This window comes from Cervus elaphus, chromosome 12 (assembly GCF_910594005.1).
Source record: "Cervus elaphus chromosome 12, mCerEla1.1, whole genome shotgun sequence".
Taxonomy (NCBI): Eukaryota; Metazoa; Chordata; class Mammalia; order Artiodactyla; family Cervidae; genus Cervus; species Cervus elaphus.
In genome coordinates this window covers 98249021-98268928 of record NC_057826.1, presented here as the reverse complement: position 1 = coordinate 98268928, position 19908 = coordinate 98249021, and the positions used below count along the sequence as shown (strand labels likewise).

At 42.3% G+C, this 19908-nt stretch overlaps 1 protein-coding gene across 2 annotated transcripts in view; it reads left to right on the top strand.

The window, feature by feature from the left end:
- The window catches only part of REEP5 (receptor accessory protein 5), a 44477-nt gene that overhangs the window by 15688 nt on the left and 8881 nt on the right, over window positions 1–19908 (top strand). Inside the window, exons 3-4 of one of the 2 annotated variants that reach the window (XM_043920193.1) lie at window positions 8344–8482; window positions 18178–19057. In XM_043920193.1, the coding sequence (XP_043776128.1) occupies window positions 8344–8482; window positions 18178–18348 (310 nt within the window). In that variant the 3' untranslated portion in view covers window positions 18349–19057. Of the gene's footprint in view, window positions 1–8343; window positions 8483–18177; window positions 19058–19908 lie in introns of those variants that run through there. The other variant, XM_043920192.1, reaches the window with a different exon arrangement.

Genomic DNA, 19908 nt, shown 5'->3' with positions numbered 1-19908 from the left:
GAAGTACAATTAAAATCCGTGAATAATTCTCTAATCTCTTCTTTCCTGTATTAACAATGCTAGTAATCCTTTATGCTCTACTTAGCCAGAAGGACTGGAGTGTTCTTACCGCTCTCTTTTCTTTTTAATCCTTTGCCTCTTATGATAATAATAAAATTATCACCATATTATAATTACTACCTAGTAAAGTAATATTTCTGAGTGCTTACCCTGTTTAAGTGCTTAACATGTATTAACTAAGTTAATCTTCATAGCTACACAATGAGGTTCATCATCCCTACTTGACAGATGAGCATACTAAGGCCCAGAAAAACTTGCCCAAGGTCATGTACCTAGTAAGTGGTAGGACCAGGATACAAAGCTATAACCCAAGAATAGTAAAATAATGTAAAGCCAGGTGAGCATTGGGAAGAAATGAAGGGTAAAGCCTGGCTGTTGCATAATTCAGTGTAATTAATCATCTTTTGATAGTTTGCTTTGTACAGTAGGAAATTCAGTTCAGTTTAGTTTGGTTGCTCAGTTGTGTCTTCGCGACTGCAGCACGCCAGGCTTCCCTGTCCATCACCAACTCCCGGAGTTTATTCAAACTCATCTCCATTGAGTTAGTGATCCCATCCAACCATCTCATCCTCTGTCGTCCCCTTCTCCTCCAGCCTTCAATCTTTCCCAGCATCAGGGTATTTTCCAATGAGTCAGTTCTGGTATCAGTGGCCAAAGTATTGGAGTTTCAGCTTTAGCATCAGTCCTTCCAATGAATATTCAGGACTGACTTCCTTTAGGATGGACTGGTTGGATCTCCTTGCAGTCCAAGGGACTCTCAAGAGTCTTCTCCAAAACCACAGTTCAAAAGCATCAATTCTTCGGCGCTCAGCCTTCTTTATGGTCCAACTCTCACATCCATACACGGCTTCTGGAAAAACCATGGCTTTGACTATGCAGACCTTTGTCGGCAATGTCTCTGCTTTGTAATTCATTGACTTTACATTCCATGATGTCTGGCTCTAGGTGAGTGATCACACCATTGTGATTATCTGGGTCATGAAGATCTTCAGTGTATAATTCTTCTGTGTATTCTTGCCACCTCTCCTTAATATCTTCTGCTTTTGTTAGGTCCATACCCTTTTTGTCCTTTGTTGAGCCCATCTTTGCATGAAATGTTCCCTTGGTATCTCTAATTTTCTTGAAGAGATCTCTAGTCTTTCCCATTCTATTATTTTCCTCTATTTCTTTGCATTAATCACTGAGGTAGGCTTTCTTATCTCTCCTTGTTATTCTTTGAAACTCTGCATTCAAATGGGTATATCTTTCCTTTTCTCCTTTGTTTTTGGCTTCTCTTTTCACAGCTATTTGTAAGGCCTCCTCAGACAACTATTTTGCCATTTTGCGTTTCTTTTTCTAGGAAATTAGAATGAGGAGGAAATTAGAATGATTCAATTCATATGATGGGTGGTGTGACTTTCTTTTCTCCCTCTGTGTCATTCTGTGTATTGTGAAAAAAAGTGTCTTTTCGCTCAGTTGTGTCCAACTCTTGTGACCCCACGGACTGTAGCCCGCCAGACTCCTCTGTGTATGGAATTCTCAAGGCAAGAATACTGGAGTGGGTAGTCATTCCCTTCTCCAGTGGATCTTCCTGACCCAGGGATCAAGCCTGTGTCTCCTTCAAGAAGGCAGATTCTTTACTGTCTGAGCCATCTGTGTGGATTAAAGGACTTTATTTATTTATTTATTTTTTTTTTTGATTGAAGGACTTTAAATGCCCTAAAACACAACAGATTGTGTCTGATCATTTTTAGGGAAGTTTGTTTGTTAGAAAATCATGAGCAGTTTTCCCAAGAGAGAAATTAAATGAATGTGTCTGCTGTTCACGTCAGTGTTTCTTTTAACAAGGCCCTAAAGAGACCTAGTCTCATAGGAGACTGTAGTTATATAAAGTCTGGTGCCCTGTGTTTTTCCCCCCATATAGAAATATTTGTCCTCACTTTTCTTATTAAAAATAGTACATGCTGTGTATGTATATGTAGAACTAATGCTCTTTGCTATACACCTGAAACTAACACAACATTGTAAGTCAGTTATAGAAAAATTTTTTAAAAATAGTAGATGATAGAAGATGCTCACAAATACAGAGAGTAAACTCGTTGTTACCAGTGAGGAGAGGGGAGGGGGTAGAGGCACTATAGGGCTAGGCGATTAAGAGGTACAACTGTTAAGTATAAAATAAGCTACCTGAATATATTGTACAATGCCAAATGTAGCCAATATTTTATAATAACTATAAATGGAATATAACCTTTAAAAACTGTGATTATACTGTACCCCTCTAACTTGTACACTAATCGTGCTTCAATTTAAAAAAGATAGTACATGCTCATTGAAAGATTTTAAAACAACAAAATTCTACAATCCCAATACTCAGGGCTAACTGTATTCAACTTGAAAAAATATTTCTAAATGCCATTCTTGGTCTATAAACACATACAGATAGTTTTCTTTTTTCTTTTAAATACAAAATTAGTAATCTCTTTTTGACACTCAGCCCTATATCTTGGACATCTCTCTGTTAAGGAATATCCTTTTAAAGGCTTCAGAAATATTTCACTGTATGAATATACCCAAATTTATTTAAACAGTCCATCCTGCCCTTAAAATGTATAAACACACGTTTCTATAATCTCTTCTATAATCTTTGAGTTGAAAGTCATTTTAATATCACTCTTTCCTCTCTGAGGTTCATTTTATTTTGTGTCTATAAAATATAGAACTTCAGCTAGAACTTGAAGACATCTTCCCATTCAACAGTCTACAGTTTCTAACTCTGCTCAGTGAATTTTTAGAACTGCTTGCCAGCCATCTTCCCCTCCGCAGGCCCGTCTCCTGCTCAGCCAGGCCGTGCTTCCTTCTGCTGCCTGTGTGAGGGAGCTGAAGCTATGCCCTTGAACTGGGCCCCTGGAGCGGGAGGCACAGCTCTGAGTTCAGGTGGCCGTGACTGTGGGCAGAGAGCGGGCCAGGACTGTGCTGCTCTGGGAGTAGTTCTGAGCCCACGGTCCCTGCTGGCGTCTGCCGTTCGACGGTGACATGGCCCAGGGCTCCGAGAGCACGGGAGAACTGCTTCCAGCTGCTGGGGCGACAGTCCCCAAGTCCCTCTAGGATCGAGCTTTTCTCCTCTCTCGGCTTCTCACTCATTGCTAGGAAGGGGTCGCCTACCCTCTGGCCATAGCTTTTTGAAACTGATTCAGTCATTTTGCTTTTCTGTCTTAGAAATGATATGACCAAGTCATACTGAAACTGGATCTTGGAGCTGGTGGTTCTGAAGCTTAGCTGTGTGTTAGAATCACCTGCATAAGTTTCTAAAAGCACACACCTGTGTATGCGGGAGAGCTTGAGCCACCAGGTCTGAAGGATCTGGTGTATATATATTTTTATATATTTATACACTGTATTTTATATATTTATACACTATAAAAATATAGTGTATATATTTTTTAACAGTTCCTGAGGTGAATGTGGATCATCATCCAAGTCTGAGAACTGGTAGACTAGGGCACCAACTTGGAACAGCATCCCGTTCACTTCTAAAGGTCCTCCACCTCAAGGAAGCAGGATGAACGGCCTTTCAGGAATCTGGATGTTGAGACTATGACCTTTCCCCCTGTTAGTCTGCTCTGTGCCCAAGTTGACCTCTCTAAGCCTTGGTTTTCTCCAATAGAGGACTCTGGTCCCTTCCAAAAGTCAGATTATGAACTTTTCTGTATCTGTATGAATGAAACAAACATTTACTAACTGCCCACTTAGTACCAGACACTTTGCTAAGTGCTGTTGCAAGCGGGTAGTGAGTAGTTCTCCCAACTAGGAAAACAGCTCAGGATAGAGAAGCAGACACAGGCTTTGCAGTAGCACATCTCTGGGGCCCCTGCTGATGTGATTTTCCTTCCCTAAGCCTCAGTTTCTTTCTCTCAAAAATGAGAATAACATTACCTGTTACATAGGCTGTTCTGAAGGTTAAATTAAATAATTATTAAGTTCCTATCCTTCCCATTCTTTATCTTTGCCTCTTTGGCTAAAGACCAAAAACTACAAATGGCCTAAGGATAGAGTTGCATCTTAGGATTTCTTGAATCCTGTATGTTGCCTGAAAGGTTGATATATCTTCATTCTGATATGAGTTAAAATACTGTTTAGCAAATGTAAATAAAAGGCAGCAGAGTGGTCAAAGATGCAAAGGGCCCAGTTCCAAAGGCTTTTCCATGTCAACAAGCAATTCTCAGATAATAGCAGAGAATCCAAGTGTGTGTGTCCTGAGTCGTGTCCGACTCTTCGTGACCCCATGGACTGTAGCCCGCCAAGCTGCGCTGTCCGTGAAATTTTCCAGGTAAGAGTACTGGAATGGGTTGCCATGTCCTACTCCAGGGAATCTTCCTCACCCAGGGATCCAACTTGCATCTCTTGCATATCCTCTATTGGCAGGCGGGTTCTTTACCACTGTACCTGGGAAGCCCGAGAGTCCAAGAGTTCAACTCAATTCTGACACTGTATACCCAGGGACAGAATCAAATTACAAAGCTAAAAGACTCAGTCCAACAAGACCTCCTCACACTTGAAGCACATGTAGCAAGCCCCGGTTCTTAGTCTGTGCTTCTGACCAACTGGCTGTCAACCAGTGGTTCCCGAGTCCCCTCTTTAGGTTTAATTAGAATGACTCACAGAACTCACTAGATGACCAATCTACTATAAAAGGATTAAAGGAAACAAATCAATAGCCAGATGAGAGACACATAGGGCATTGTTTATTTTTTGGTTTCTGAATCTGTGGACTAATGTTTTAAAAATAATTACAGTTTTTCCAAGGCAATAGAAGCAAAAGCAAAAATAAACAAGTGGGACCTAATCAAACTTATAAGCTTTTGCACAGCAAAGGAAAACATCAACAAAATGAAAAGATAGCCTACAGAATAGGAGAAAATATTTGCAAACAATATGACTGATAAGGAATTAATTTCCAAAATATACACATAGCCCATAAAACTCAGTAACAAAACAACCAAGTAACCCAGTCAAAAAATCGGCAGAAGACCTAAACAGACATTTCTCCAAAGAAGACATACAGATGGCCAATAGGCACATGAAAAGATGCTCAACATGCTAATATTAGAGAAATGCAAATCAAAACTGCAATGAGGTACCAGCTCACTCTGGTCAGAATGCCATCATTAAAAAGTCTACAGGGCTTGCCTGGTAGTCCAGTAGTTAAGAATCTGCTTGCAATGCAAGGGACACTGGTTTGATTCCTGGTCCGGGAAGACCCCACATGCCGCAGAGCACCTAAGCCCATGTGCCACAACTGCTGAGCCTGTGCTCTGGAGCCCATGAGCTGCAGCTGCTGAGCCCATGCGCTGCAATTCCTGAAGCCTAGCACCTGCTCTGCAACAAGAGAAACCGCTGCAATGAGAAGCCTGTGCACCACAATGAAGAGTAGACCCTGCCGGCTGCAGCTAGAGAAAGCCCGGGTAAAGCAAGGAAGACCCTCCACAGCCTAAGTAAATAAGTAAATCAACATACAAATCTGATAAAAAGAAAGAGTCCTACAGTGTTGGTGGGAATGGAAATTGGTGCAGCCACTGCCTGAAACAGTATGCAGATTCCTTAAAAAACTAAAAATAGAGTTGCCATGTGATTCAGTAATCCCACTTTTAGGCATTTGTCTAGATAAAACTCTAACCGGAAAAGATATACGTGTCCAATATTTATAGCAGCATTATTTACAGTAGCCAAGACATGGAAGCAACCTAAATGTCCATCAACAGGTGAATGGATAAAGAAGATATGATCCATATATGCAATATAACACAGCTCAGCCATAAAATAAAAGAATGAAACGATGCCCTTTGCAGCAACATAGATGAACTTAGAGATGATCATACTAAGTGAAGTCAGACAGAGAAAGATAAATACCATACAATAACACTCTATGTGGAATTTAAAATATAACACAAATGAACTTAGAAACAGACTCACAGAGAACAAACTTGTGGTTGCCAAGGGTGGGGCGTGGGGGGTAGGGGTAATTAGATTGAATTAGGAATTTGGGATTAGCAAATACAAACTGTTATAGATAAACAGCAAGGTCCTACTGTATCACACAGGGGACTGTATTCAATATCTTACAATAAACTGTCTGTATAATGGGGCTTCCCTCATAACTCAGTTGGTAAAGAATCCACCTGCAATGCAGAAGACCCAGATCCGATTCCTGGGTCAGAAAGATCTCCTGGAGGAGGGATAGGCTACCCACTCCAGTATTCTTGGGCTTCCCTGGTGACTCAGCTGGTAAAGAATCTGCCTGCAATGGGGGAGACCTGGGTTCGATCCCTGGGTTGGGAACATCCCTTGGAGAAGGGAAAGGCTGCCCACTCCAGTATTCTGGCCTGGAGAATTCTGTGGACTGTCTAGTCCATGTGGTTGCAAAGAGTTGGACACGAGTGTCAATCTGTCAGTATAACATCTATCATATCCATCAATGTATAGAAAAGTACACACACACACAGACACGCACACACACACGCACACACACATGCACAGAGACACACACACACACACATGCACACACACACACACAGACACAGACACACACACACATACACACACACACATTATATATAACTGAGTCACTTTGTTGTACACCAGAAAGGACATGACATTGTAAACCAACTCTGCTTCAGTAAAAACAGTAATAATGACGCAGAATGGAACTAAAAATAGCAGTGGTTTCATAAATGTTTGTTGCCCCTTTGTCCAGGGTGAGATGTCTAAGAAACAGGTTTTTATCGTACGTAGTGATTGTGAAAAGTCCACTTAAATGTGGGTAGATAAGCCATGCGTGCTTGTGCTGCATCGCTTCGGTCCTGCCTGACTCTGTGCAGCCCTATGGATTGTAGCCTGTCAGGGTCCTCTGTCCGTGGGATCCACCAGGCAAGAATACTGGAGTGGGTTGCCATGCCTTCCTCCAGGGGATCTTCCCAGATAAACTTTATTCTATACCAAATAAAGCATAGCAGGAATACGGAAACCTTCCATGTAACGGATGTACATTTGTTAGCTCTTTGGTTCACATGCTTGCCTACTTTCTCCTTTGACTTCCTGTTATATCGGCTAGTTTCTACCTGAGGAATGCTAAAACACAGACACAGTCTACATGGGACAAACCATTATTTTATAATTAGCTCTCTTCAATTTATTTTATGGTTCTGTATTTACTCTTGATGTTCAAAACAGCATTCACTCCATCACTGTCTCCTTGCCTTTTCCTCATGTCATCAGCAGTCATTTCAGTCAGCTGTAACTTTTCCCCACTTGGTCATTTTCTTAAAACACTCATGTAGGCAGGCTCACATACACCCATGGCTGCTTCTGATTAATTCAGAGGCTTTCTTAGGGGATGATTCAGCATGATTCATCAGACTGTTTCTTTGGCGAACCCCTGTTACCAAGTAGCCAATGTATTTTCAGTAGTTAACTCACTGCATGAGCTAAACAAGATTCAGATTTCTTCTAGTTTACTGATGCAGATCAGCTCAGTTATGATAAGTACCAGATATGTGAGGACAGGATAAAAAATTATGGAATTGGGTCTTAGAATGAAGCGATTTTTAGGACTAGAAGAAATTCCTGTGATTCAGAAGTAAAAGAAGGTTATTTTACATTTAGTTCTGTTCATTTACAGAATGAATTTTGTTTAAGCAGTAGTTGATACTGAGAAAGTCCTAGTGTTAACTGATATGGGGAGGAAAGTTCACCGCCTGAGCGTCACGTGACGACAGTCAGAACCAACTGGACACCATGTTAGTTTTCGCCTGTTTGTTATGAAGTATGTTATGAACTCTGGAAAGCGTCCTGGAACTGTGTTTCCCAAGATATTGTTTATGGAAATGCCTGCTCACTCAGGATGTACTTCAGTTAAAGTGCATGAGAACTGAAGTACACGAGTGAGTTCTTGATACATCCCTAGCGGCAGGACCCCACTTGAAAATGGGGATTACTCTAGTTTCCAGCCATTAGTGCTATTTCCTGGAGCTGTGGTGGAGGCTCAGGCAAGGTGGAGACCCATGGGTCAACTGGTGCTGGCATCTCTGGTGACCAGAGGACTGGTAACAGGTAGTCATAATAGCTTGTCTTGGTATTTCTACTTTGCTGTCTGTTTTCTTGTTATACTTATGCATCTACTGTCATGGTACATATATTGCCTGAGTTTTTCAGTTGGTATTGGAGGGCAGCGTGCAAGTATAATGATCGAAATTGTCTCATTGAGATCTTACTACATAATACACTTGCTTTTGTATTGCCTTTCAGAATTAAAGCCATAGAAAGCCCCAACAAAGAAGATGATACCCAGTGGCTGACCTACTGGGTGGTATATGGTGTGTTCAGCATTGTCGAATTCTTCTCCGACCTCTTCCTGTCCTGGTTCCCCTTCTACTACATGCTGAAGGTACGTTGCCTTTTCCGGAACTGCCGTGTTTTCTTTCATCTATGTTTTTGCTTTGCTCCCTACGACTAAAATAAACTCGATCTCAGGACCTATATACAAGGAATAGGAACAGATGCTTGAATGTTAGACAGCTCTGGCTCTGCCTCAGATTATGTAAACAGGAAGAAAGAACTCAACATAGCTAACTATTTTGTGTATTACCTTGGAAATAGCCAAAGCAATTATGTCTGTAATATGTGTTTGATAATAGTGAAACATGGAAATACTGTGGTAGCACAAGCATTGCTCTTTGCCGAAATCCTATTGTCTGTGTTTGGTGCATAAACATTGCAGATTTTATCAGTCCATCAAATATTCACAGTTGTGTGCTGGAGTCATTATATCTGGACAAAAAATACTCATTTCTTATATAGGTTTGGAAAAAGAAGATGTGAAATTGGCTGAGGAAGTCATTTTAATAACTCTGACAGGTCCGTTAGCCTGGCATCAGCCCTGCCACACCTGTGCTTGGCAGAGGACTCACTTTAGTTACAACTACGTGAGGAAAAGCAGTAGGAAGTTGAACTTTTTCCTAATGGGACCTGTATCAACTCTGGACTTGCATCAGAGGCAAATGACAATGAAGAAGTTCATGCCTTTTAATGGAGTGGTTGGTTCTTTTTCTCTAAATGGGACAAGCTTTCTTTAGTTGCTCCCTCGGATGTCTTCTGTGGAAGAGGCCCTGCTTCCCATTAACTTCACAGGATGTAAATAGTGCCTCAGGTTCACTGAGCCAGACTTGCCAAGCTGAGAGGGAAGTTCAGCTCTTATGAATTATGGGTTCGCTTCTTTCCCTTCATACTCTTTAAGTATTTGTTTTAGTAGGAGTTACAAGTGAAAAAGTTTAAAGACTCAAGAGTACACATGAAGTTACCACAAGAAATAGTTTAGAGACTCAAGTAATTCTCTAAGAATTCTGAAGATTCTGCATTCCTGCCCCCTGTATTGCCTCTCTTAAAAGTTATTTTAGTTTCCCTCAAATCTAATTGTTTCCTTTGTATATTCAGACCTGTTTTGAGTGTCTTTGTTATTTTAACTTGTCCTAAATGTCTACATTTCTGTTTACTTTCTTTTTAGACTTTTCTTTTCTTCCTACAATTTGTTCTTTTATATATATATATTTAATTAATTAAATTTTTATTGAAGGATAATTGCTTTATAGAATATTGCTGTTTTCTGTCAAACCTCAACATGAATGAGCCTTAGGTACACATATGTCCCCTCCCTCTTGACCCTCCTTCCCGTCTCCCGCCCACCCCACCCCTCTAGGTTGATACAGAGCCCCTGTTTCAGTTTCCTGAGCCAGACAGCAAATTCCCCTTGGCTGTCTGTGTCACATATGGTACTGTAAGTTTCCCTGTTACTTTTCCATACACCTCACCCTCTCCTCTCCTCTCCCCATGTCCATAGTCTGTTCTCTATGTCTGTTTCTCTGTTGTTGCCCTATAAATAAATTATTCAATACCATTTTTCTAGATTCTATACATATGTGTTCAGTTCAGATCAGTTCAGTCGTTTGGTCGTGTCCGACTTTTTGCGACCCCATGAACTGCAGCACGCCAGACCTCCCTGTCTATCACCAATTCTCGGAGTCCACCCAAACCCGTGTCGATTGAGTTGGTGATGCCATCCAACCATCTCATCCTCTCTCGTCCCCTTGTCCTCCTGCCCTCAATCTTTCCCAGCATCAGGGTCTTTTCAAATGAGTCAGCTCTTCACATCAGGAGGCCAAAGTATTGGAGTTTCAGCTTCAGCATCAGTCCTTCCAATGAACACCCAGGACTGATCTCCTTTAGGATGGACCGGTTGGATCTCCTTGCAGTCCAAGGGACTCTCAGGAGTCTTCTCCAACACCACAGTTCAAAAGCATCAATTCTTCAGTGCTCAGCTTTCTTTATAGTCCAACTCTTACATCCATACATGACCACTGGAAAAACCATAGCCTTGACTAGACGGACCTTTGTTGACAAAGTAATGTCTCTGCTTTTTAATATGCTATCTAGGTTGGTCATAGCTTCTCTTCCAAGGAGTAAGCGTCTTTTAATTTCATGGCTGTAATCACCATCTGCAGTGATTTTGGAGCCCCCAAAAATAAAATCTGACACTGTTTCCCCATCTATTTCCCATGAAGTGATGGGACCGGATGCCATGATCTGATCTTAGTTTTCTGAATGTTGAGCTTTAAGCCAACTTTTTCACTCTCCTCCTTCACTTTCATCAAGAGGCTTTTTAGTTCCTCTTCACTTTCTGCCATAAGGGTGGTGTCATCTGCATATCTGAGGTTATTGATGTTTCTCCCAGCAGTCTTGATTCCAGTTTGTGCTTTATCCAGCCCAGCGTTTCTCATGATGTACTCTGAATATAAACTAACTAAGCAGGTTGACAATATACAGCCTTGATGTACTCCTTTTCCTATTTGGAACCAGTCTGTTGTTCCATGTCCAATTCTAACTGTTGCTTCCTGACCTGCATACAGGTTTCTCAAGAGGCAGGTCAGGTGGTCTGGTATTCCCGATCTCTTTCAGAATTTTCCACAGTTTATTGTGATCCACACAGTCGAAGGCTTTGGCAGAGTCAATAAAGCAGAAGTAGATGTTTTTCTGGAACTCTCTTGCTTTTTTGATGATCCAGCAGATGTTGGCAATTTGATCTCTGGTTCCTCTGCCTTTTCTAAAACCAGCTTGAACATCTGGAAGTTAACAGTTCACGTATTACTGAAGCCTGGCTTGGTGAATTTTGAGCATTACTTTACTAGTGTGTGAGATGAGTGCCTTTATGCAGTAGTTTGAGCATTCTTTGGCATTGCCTTTCTTTGGGATTGGAATGAAAAGGGACCTTTTCCAGTCCTGTGGCCACTGCTGAGTTTTCTAAATTTGCTGGCATATTCAGTGCAGCACTCTGACAGCACTTTGACACTTTCAAATCTTTGAAGGTTTGAAATAGCTCAACTGGAATTCCATCACCTCCACTAGCTTTGTTTGTAGTGATGCTTCCTAAGGCCCACTTGACTTCACATTCCAGGATGTCTGGCTCTAGGTGAGTGATCACATCATGATTATCTGGGTCATGAAGATCTTTTTTTGTACAGTTCTTCTGTGTATTCTTGCCACCTCTTCTTAATATCTTCTGCTTCTGTTAGGTCCATACCATTTCTGTCCTTTAATGAGCCCATCTTTGCATGAAATGTTCCCTTGGTATCTCTAATTTTCTTGAAGAGATCTCTAGTCTTTCCTATTCTGTTGTTTTCCTCTATTTCTTTGCATTGATCGCTGAGGAAGGCTTTCTTATCTCTCCTTGCTATTCTTTGGAACTCTGCATTCAAATGGGATTATCTTTCCTTTTCTCCTTTGCTTTTCACAGCTATTTGTAAGGCCTCCTCAGACAGCCATTCTGCTTTTTTGCATTTCTTTTTCTTGGGGATGGTCTTGTTCCCTGTCTCCTGTACAATGTCACAAACCTCTGTTCATAGTTCATCAGGCATTCTATCAGATATAGTCCCTTAAATCTATTTCTCACTTCCACTGTATAATCATAAGGGATTTGATTTAGGTCATACCTGAATGGTCTAGTGGTTTTCCCTACTTTCTTCAATTTAAGTCTGAATTTGGCAATAAGGAGTTCATGATCTGAGCCACAGTCAGTTCCCGGTCTTGTTTTAACAGACTGTATAGAGCTTCTCCATCTTTGGATGCAAAGAATATAATCAATCTGATTTCGGTGTTGACCATCTGGTGATGTCCATGTGTAGAGTCTTCTCTTGTGTTGTTGGAAGAGGGTGTTTGCTATGATCAGTGCATTCTCTTGTCAAAACTCTATTAGCCTTTGCCCTGCTTCATTCTGTACTCCAAGGCCAAATTTACCTGTTACTCCAGGTGTTTCTGACTTCCTACTTTTGCATTCCAGTCCCTATAATGAAAAGGACATCTTTTTTTGGGTGTTAGTTCTTGTAGGTCTTCATAGACCCTTTCAACTTCAGCTTCTTCAGCGTTACTGGTTGGGGCATAGACTTGGATTACTGTGATATTGAATGGTTTGCCTTGGAAATGAACAGAGATCATTCTGTTGTTTTTGAGATTGCACCCAACTACTGCATTTTGGACTCTTTTGTTGACAGTGATGGCTACTCCATTTCTTCTAAGGGATTCCTGCCCACAGTAGTAGATATAATGGTCATCTGAGTTAAATTCACCCATTCCAGTCCATTTTAGTTTGCAGATTCCTAGAATGTTGATGTTCACTTTTGCCATCTCCTGTTTGACCACTTCCAATTTGCCTTGATTCATGGACCTAACATTCCAGGTTCTCATGCAATATATGTGTTAGAATATGGTATTTATCTTTCTGACTTACTTCACTATGTATAATAGGGTCTAGGTTCATCCATCTCATTAGGACTGATTCCATTGCGTTCCTTTGTACGGCTGAGTAATATTCTATTGTGTTTATATACCACAACTTCTTTATTCATTCATCTGTTGATGGATATCTAGGTTACTTCCATGTTCTAGCTATTGTAAAGAGTGCGGCAATGAACAATGGGATACATGTGTCTTTTTAGTTTTGGTTTCCTTAAGGTATGTGTCTAGGAGTGGAACTGCTAGGTCATATGGTGGTTTTATTCCTGATTTTTTAGGGAATCTCCATAACGTCTTCCTTAATGGCTCTATCAGTTTACATTCCCACCAACAGTGCAAGAGCATTCCCTTTTCTCCACACCCTCTCCAGCATTTATTTTGTGTAGTCTTTTTGATAAGGGCCATTCTCACTGGTGTGAGGTAATATCTCGTTGTAGTTTTGATTTACATTTCACTAATAATGAGTGATGTTGAGCATCTTTTCATGTGTTTGTTAGCCATCTGTATGTCTTCTTTGGAGAAATGTCTGTCTAGGTCATTTTCCCACTTTTTGATTGGGTTGTTTGTTTTTCTGGCATTGAGTTGTATGAGTTGCTTGTATATCTTGGAAATTAATCCTTTGTCAGTTGTTTCATAGTTTCCTTTGCTGTTCAAAAGCTTTTAAGTTTAATCAGGTCCCACTTGTTTACTTTTGTTTTTATTTCCATTACTCTAGGAGGTGGGTCATCCAATTGGGGAATAAAGCAATGAAAATAAAACTAACAAATATGTTGAGAGGAAAGGAGATTAAGAAAAGAAAGAAAGAATAGCTATGCCAAGTTAGAAAGAGGTAGATAAAGTAGATTTATATACCTTAAAGATTAACTGCAAGGGGGAAAGAACAGTAGGAAAAGCAAACAAAGGAATAAATGTAGAAAAAATAATAATAGGTTTAAAAATTAAAATTAAAAAAAAAAGAAATAAAAGAGGAAAACTCCACAGAACTGCAAAAGCCCAACGTAGAGGCAGAAGTTTTTTATGACAACAATAAAAAATGTGACTGAGGAAATAAAAAAAGACTCAAAAGCTTAATTGGATTTCTCAGTGTCAATAAAATCGAGAACTACAACAGAGGGGGGAAAAAAGGAAAAAAGAAGAAAGGAAAAAATCAAAGAGAAGGTACAGAACAAGACAAAAAATAAGAATAATAAATGTTTTTCTTGAGTCCCTGCTGTCAGAGTCCTTTCCATCGCTGGGAAGCCCAGTCCTCCTCACCTCCCTAGGATGCCCTCCGACACCGTGCTGGTCTCTGGACCTGCTGCGGGGGCAGCTCAGAGTCTAATCTGGTCCGACTCCTGCGTGTTCTTGCCTCCGATGTCCGCAGCTATCAGAGCTAGTGCGTTTTCTTCTGCGGGAGCTCTCGGTGGCCTTTTATATCTCCCACAGACGCAGTCTGCTTAGCTGATCGTGTGGATTTAGTCTGCACCTTGCCCAGCTGGTGGGCAGGTTTGGGTCGCCTTCCTTAGCCCCACTGCCGCTGGGTTGCAGTAGTGGTTTCGTCCCCACCTCTGCCTGTGGGTCGCCCACTGGGCTTTGCTCCTGAGGCTGCCCTGGAGGGCTTGGGTTTGCCCCTCTGAGGGCCAGGCGCGGAGGTGGTGCAGCTGCCTGGGTCGCAGGGGTTCTGGCAGCACCAGGGACTCAGGGGGGTGGCGGCTAGGGCGGCAGGAAATAGAGCGCTCCAGAAGGGCATGGCAGCCAGTGTTGGCCATTACGCTCCGGTGCTCCTGCCTGGAGAGCCCCCCTCTGACGGAGGAGCCTGGCAGGCCACAGTCTACAGGGGCGCAGCGTCGGACAGGACTGAGGAGGCCCCGCACGCGTGAACACACGGCTTTTTTTGCTTGGCTTGCGGGGACCCTGGCGGCGCCAAGTGTGCAGGGACACTGACGGCCTCCGAGGCAGGAGTTAGGGCCCGATCAGAGTCTTTTCTCGGCCTCTGGTAGCTGGTGCTCAGAAGGCCTCTTTGGCCAGTCTTTCTCGAAGCTCCGCCCTTCAGGCACTTAGCGGCTCCCTTGCCTGGGGGCCTTCTCTGTAGTTCTCCGCTCAGGCCCTTAAAGGGCCCCCCTGGGCGGGTCCTGGCCTATCGTTCAGTGCCTCAGGCATTTGATGGGCCAGCCTCTGTTGTTCAGCTGCCCATGCTGGCTGTGGAGAGAGAAGTATCAGCAGTATCGACTTGCTTCCAGGGCTGCCTGGCTTTCTTCCACAGGCATTTGCCTCCACAGTCTCTTCCCTCACATCCCCTCGGTCCGTCTCTCCGCAGTCAACAGCAGCCCTTGCCCTGGGATTGCTCCACAATCCGTAAGCTCCAGCTCCTAGCCACTGCCCCTTCCAGGAGACCTGCGTTCCTGCCCGGCATATGCATGGCTGTGGCAAGGACTGGCTGAATCTCATTCCATTTAGGCTGCCACAGATCAGCTGTTTCATTCTCAGCCTTAAATGTTTCTCCTCTGCTCAGACAGTTGCCCCACTGTCGGGATCAGACCCCTGCTTCAGTTCCCCCACCCACTGAGCGCAGGTCCAGTCCCACTAGCACTCCTGTTTTCCCCCCTAGTTCCTTCATCCTACTGAGTTTTGCATGGTTCTATTTATTCTTTTCCACTGGTCAGGTACTCCTGTCTGCTCCCAGCTGGTGTTCAGCATGCACTTCTGTGTCTGAAGGAGAGGTCCTGATGTATCCGTGGAGAGAGGTGTACTCCACGTCCACCTACTCCTCCGCCATCTTGTTCTCTCTCTCTTTTTAGACTTTTTAATCCAAAGAAACATAGATACAGGAAATTAGATACCAGAAACTCTGTCCTTCTTTGATTTCCCTCCCCGCAACCACCACTACATTGATATTATCTTGATTTGTAATTATGGATATATTTTTTCTTTTCCTCTGGCCTTACCTATTTTTCAAATATATTTATATGTGTTTTCCTTCTTCCTGGGAGTTTTTCTCAATCTGATCTTCCAGTTTCAATTTTGTCCCATTTGCTCTTTATGCCATACATTGTGTTTATTTCAACTATTTTATTTTTCATTCCTAGTAATTTTGCTTGGTTCTTTCCTATGTTTTTTTGTTCTTTGATGTCACTGTATTTCTTTTAGTGTAGTTAATTTAAAATTCTTGGTCATTCGCTTCTAAAATTTCTGCTGCTGATAGATCCGTAGTTGACTGTGCTGTCTTTGTTTTGAAATGGCTGTACTTTTCAAATACCTTGTTATTTTGGCCTGCAAGTTCATTTTTCTCCAGGCATGTCAGCTATTCCACTGGGTGCTGGAATGGAGGTGGCCACACCCCAATCCATGCTAGTTCTGGTAAACTCAGGATGGGGGGCCGGTGGGGAGCCTGCCCACCCAGGCAGCAGAGGAGCCACAGTTAACCACCCTTCCCTCCCCGGGATAGCTCCTTGGGTGCAGGCGTCACCCTCTGGCTCCCCCAGCGGCGCTCGAAGGTGCTCCTAGGTGGTCAGTCACAGCTCTGGGGCTCGGGCAGGGGGCTTGAGGAGAGACTGCCCTGGCTACTCAGTCCCTCCCCAGGCAAGACTTCTGTGCCAAAACCTCTGCTTTAAAAAAGTATAGAAGAATGTTTTCTAACTTGGAGGAATAGAAATTAGTCAAAAATTTCTATGTAACAGTGGACAGCATAAACAAAGGAAAAATAATGACAGACTAGGAGGATATATTTACATTCTTACCGGATATGGAATTAATATCCAGAATATATAGAAAAACTTACAAGGAAGAAAAAGAGAAAAATGAAGCAAGTCATATAGAGACGTTTCACATAAGAGAAAAATTCCGAGTAGTCAGCAGTCTGGGAAGTGTTAGTTAAAATAGTCAAATAGTATAGCTTCCTCATTAAATTGGCAGTTATTCAAAATGTCTACATTTCTGTTTACGTTCTTTTTAGACTTTTTATCTAAAGAAGTGTAGATACAGGAAATTAAATACCAGAAGCTCTCTCATTCTGGTAATTACAAAAAACCCTGAAGGGTCCGTCAACAGGTAAATGGTTAAATGAATTAATAGTATTGTACATCCATACTGTTAAAAGAAATAATTCATTTATAGAGATATAGAAGTTTTGTATAATTCATTATTTATAAAAAATTATAGATTATATGCAGTATGAAACCATTTATGGTAAAAAAAAAAAGAAGCTAGATAATTAAAAATTTAAATGAAAACATGAATATTCTTTTTAAAAAGCAATTATTTGTTTATTTGACTGCAGTGGGTCTTAGGTGCGACATGTGGGATATAGTTCCCTAACCAGGGATTGAACCCAGGCTCCCTGCATTGAGAGCACAGAGTCTTAGCCCCTGCACCACCAGGGAAGTCCCTGGATATTCTTTTAAGTTTGAATGATGTTACCACAAAATGCCTTGTAACACAGCTAAAGAATTTTCCTTTCAAAAGAAATGGGAAAAAAATTGGTCTATAGGAAGATTTCGATTTCATAGGCTGCTGGATTTTTCATGTTTTTGTTAGCCAAAGATATTTAGCATTTATAAAAATAGCTTTAGATTTTCCACCCCCTCCACCCCCGGGCTGGGCCGGGCTCCGATGCCATGTGACCCTGCGGCCCAGCCGGGACGCGACGGGACGCGGTGGGACGGGCGCCGGGGGTTGCGGGCGCGGCCCGGGCGGGGGCGGCATGGAGCGGAGGTGGGTCTTCGTGCTGCTCGACGTGCTGTGCGTGCTGGTCGGTCCGGTACGTCTCCGACTTCTTCAAAGCTCGGCCCCCGCAGCACTGCCCGGAGGAGGAAGAGCTGGAACGGAAGCCCAGCCTGTCGCTGACGCTGGCCCTGGCCGAGACTGACCACAACCACTACGGGTACCCTGTGTCCTCCTCCTGAGGCAGGAGCTGCTTCCAGCTGGGGCTCCGGTGGGGGCAGCGTGTCCATGGTCTCGGCAGGCCCCTCACCTAGCACCGTGGTGAGGGCTCTGCACAGGCCCCAGGCTGGATCCTGGCAGGGGCTCCACTAACCCCCCTTCTGTGCACTGGACCAGGGGTCTGAGGGTGCCTGGGGCAGCCCCAGCATTTGGAGGGGAACCCTTCCTCAGAGCCCCCATCTTTGGTTGGCTTAGGGAAGGGACTGAGAGATCCTGATGGATGCTGTTTTTGTAAAATGTAATGTATACTTGGATTTTTAGTAAAATAGGGCATTTGCTTGACAAAAAAAAAACAAAAAAAAAAACCAAAAAAACAAAACAAAAAAAACAAAACAAAACAAAAAAATAGCTTTATAGTCTTTAATTTGGATGTTCATACTTTAGACTTCAGATACTTTTGGATCCTTTAAGATCTGTCTGATGCAGCGATGTCACACCGTAGTCTCTAACGGCAGGAAACTGGATTTTTGCCTCGGGCCCCACTGCTTGCCACTGGCAGTCTCCTGTCAGCAGAACCACTGCGCCAGCACCTGCGCTCAAACTTCCGAGATGTGAGTGATCTGACGGCAGCCTGCTCTTGGTCACCGCTGCCAATGGAGGCCCCTTGAGAGAGAAAGGCTCCAAAATAAAAGATAACCAGCAAGTCATTTACATGTGAAGTGCATTACAGAAACTGCTGTGCAGCACGTTCTCCCCCCAATAGTGAGTGAGTGTGCATCCATTAGTGGTGAGTGCCCGGCTGTATGATGGCATGGTGTCCAGAAAAGTGGATTTATCCCATATGTTCCAAATAGATCATATACTTGAGATGGTTAAAAATTGATCATGCTGTCAATAAAACGCTTGCTTTCTGTGTTAGTAGCGTATTCTGAGGGCTTCAGGGAACTGACCAAGAAAAGGTCTCTGAATTGCAGAGTATGTGAGAGTATTCCATTTTAAGAACTAGTTGGGTCTTACCTGTGCTATTGCTACAATCACAAGGCGATTGTTTGGGAAGAAGAAAATACCTGCAGCTAGGGCCAGGTTTACTGTTTTATCTTTCGCAGAATTGATATTGTTGACCTGTTCCCCCCTTTTTTCTAAAGTAGACTGTCAGATTGAAGGAATGTAAGAGGAACCAATGATTAGGCATCGAACGTTGGTTGAGAAGATATTGTTCCAAGTACTGAGCTAGAAAAAGTGGATCCTGCCTGTTTAGAGCTTTGATCTGAGCTCTGCCTTGGAGCAGGAAGGTTTAAAAATAAATGTATTTATTTAAAAATAATTTCTCTGACTGTGAAAGTAGTACATCTTCTTTATTCAGCAGATATTTATTTAGAACCTCTGTGTGCCAGAATATGTTTTAGGTCAGGGGGATTTTGGTGACTTAATCCTTGCTGTTACACTGTTTGCATCTGTGGTTGTGTGTATGTGTGCCTGTGTGTTGGGGCATGTTTTATGTAGAAAATAAAATAGTATTTTAAGACTCCCACTGTTATCATCTTAGGGTAGTCTTCCTGTTTTTTAATGTGCAAATAAGTTTCTTGATACAGTGTATACACACAGTGAATTGTGTGTTATTGCTTTACTCAACTATATATGGTTGAGACCATATATATCATATATGATTCTATACCTCACTTTTTTTTTATTAATACAATACTATGAGTATTTTCTCATGTTATTCAATATTCTTTGACCTAGATGTCTAATCCATTATAGATAAGAATTCATTCATTCCTCAGTTAATAGACATTTAGGACACTTATCTTGCTATTATAACTAATGCTGCAATGAGTACCTTTGCACCTCATCTTTATTCTCATTTAAATAAGTTTCTAGATTTTTCAAACACGATTGAAAAAACTTTGGCTAGTTTAAGTCCTGTACTGTTTGAGCCACTGGCAGAGAGCATAACATTTTTCTTCTTAACTTTGTAGGAGGCAAAGAAGATAGAAAAGCCTTCCCCTTCACATGCTTGCTTTTAGCTTTTATTTGTGCATGTTGAGTATTACTCTTCCTGTGGCTGTGTGGCAAAGGCTTCCCGAGACTTGTTTCTGATCAACTGATTGCAGCATACCAGAAGCTAGTGTTGAAATACACCTTTTTCAGACATTAACTCTCAGGTCTCACCAG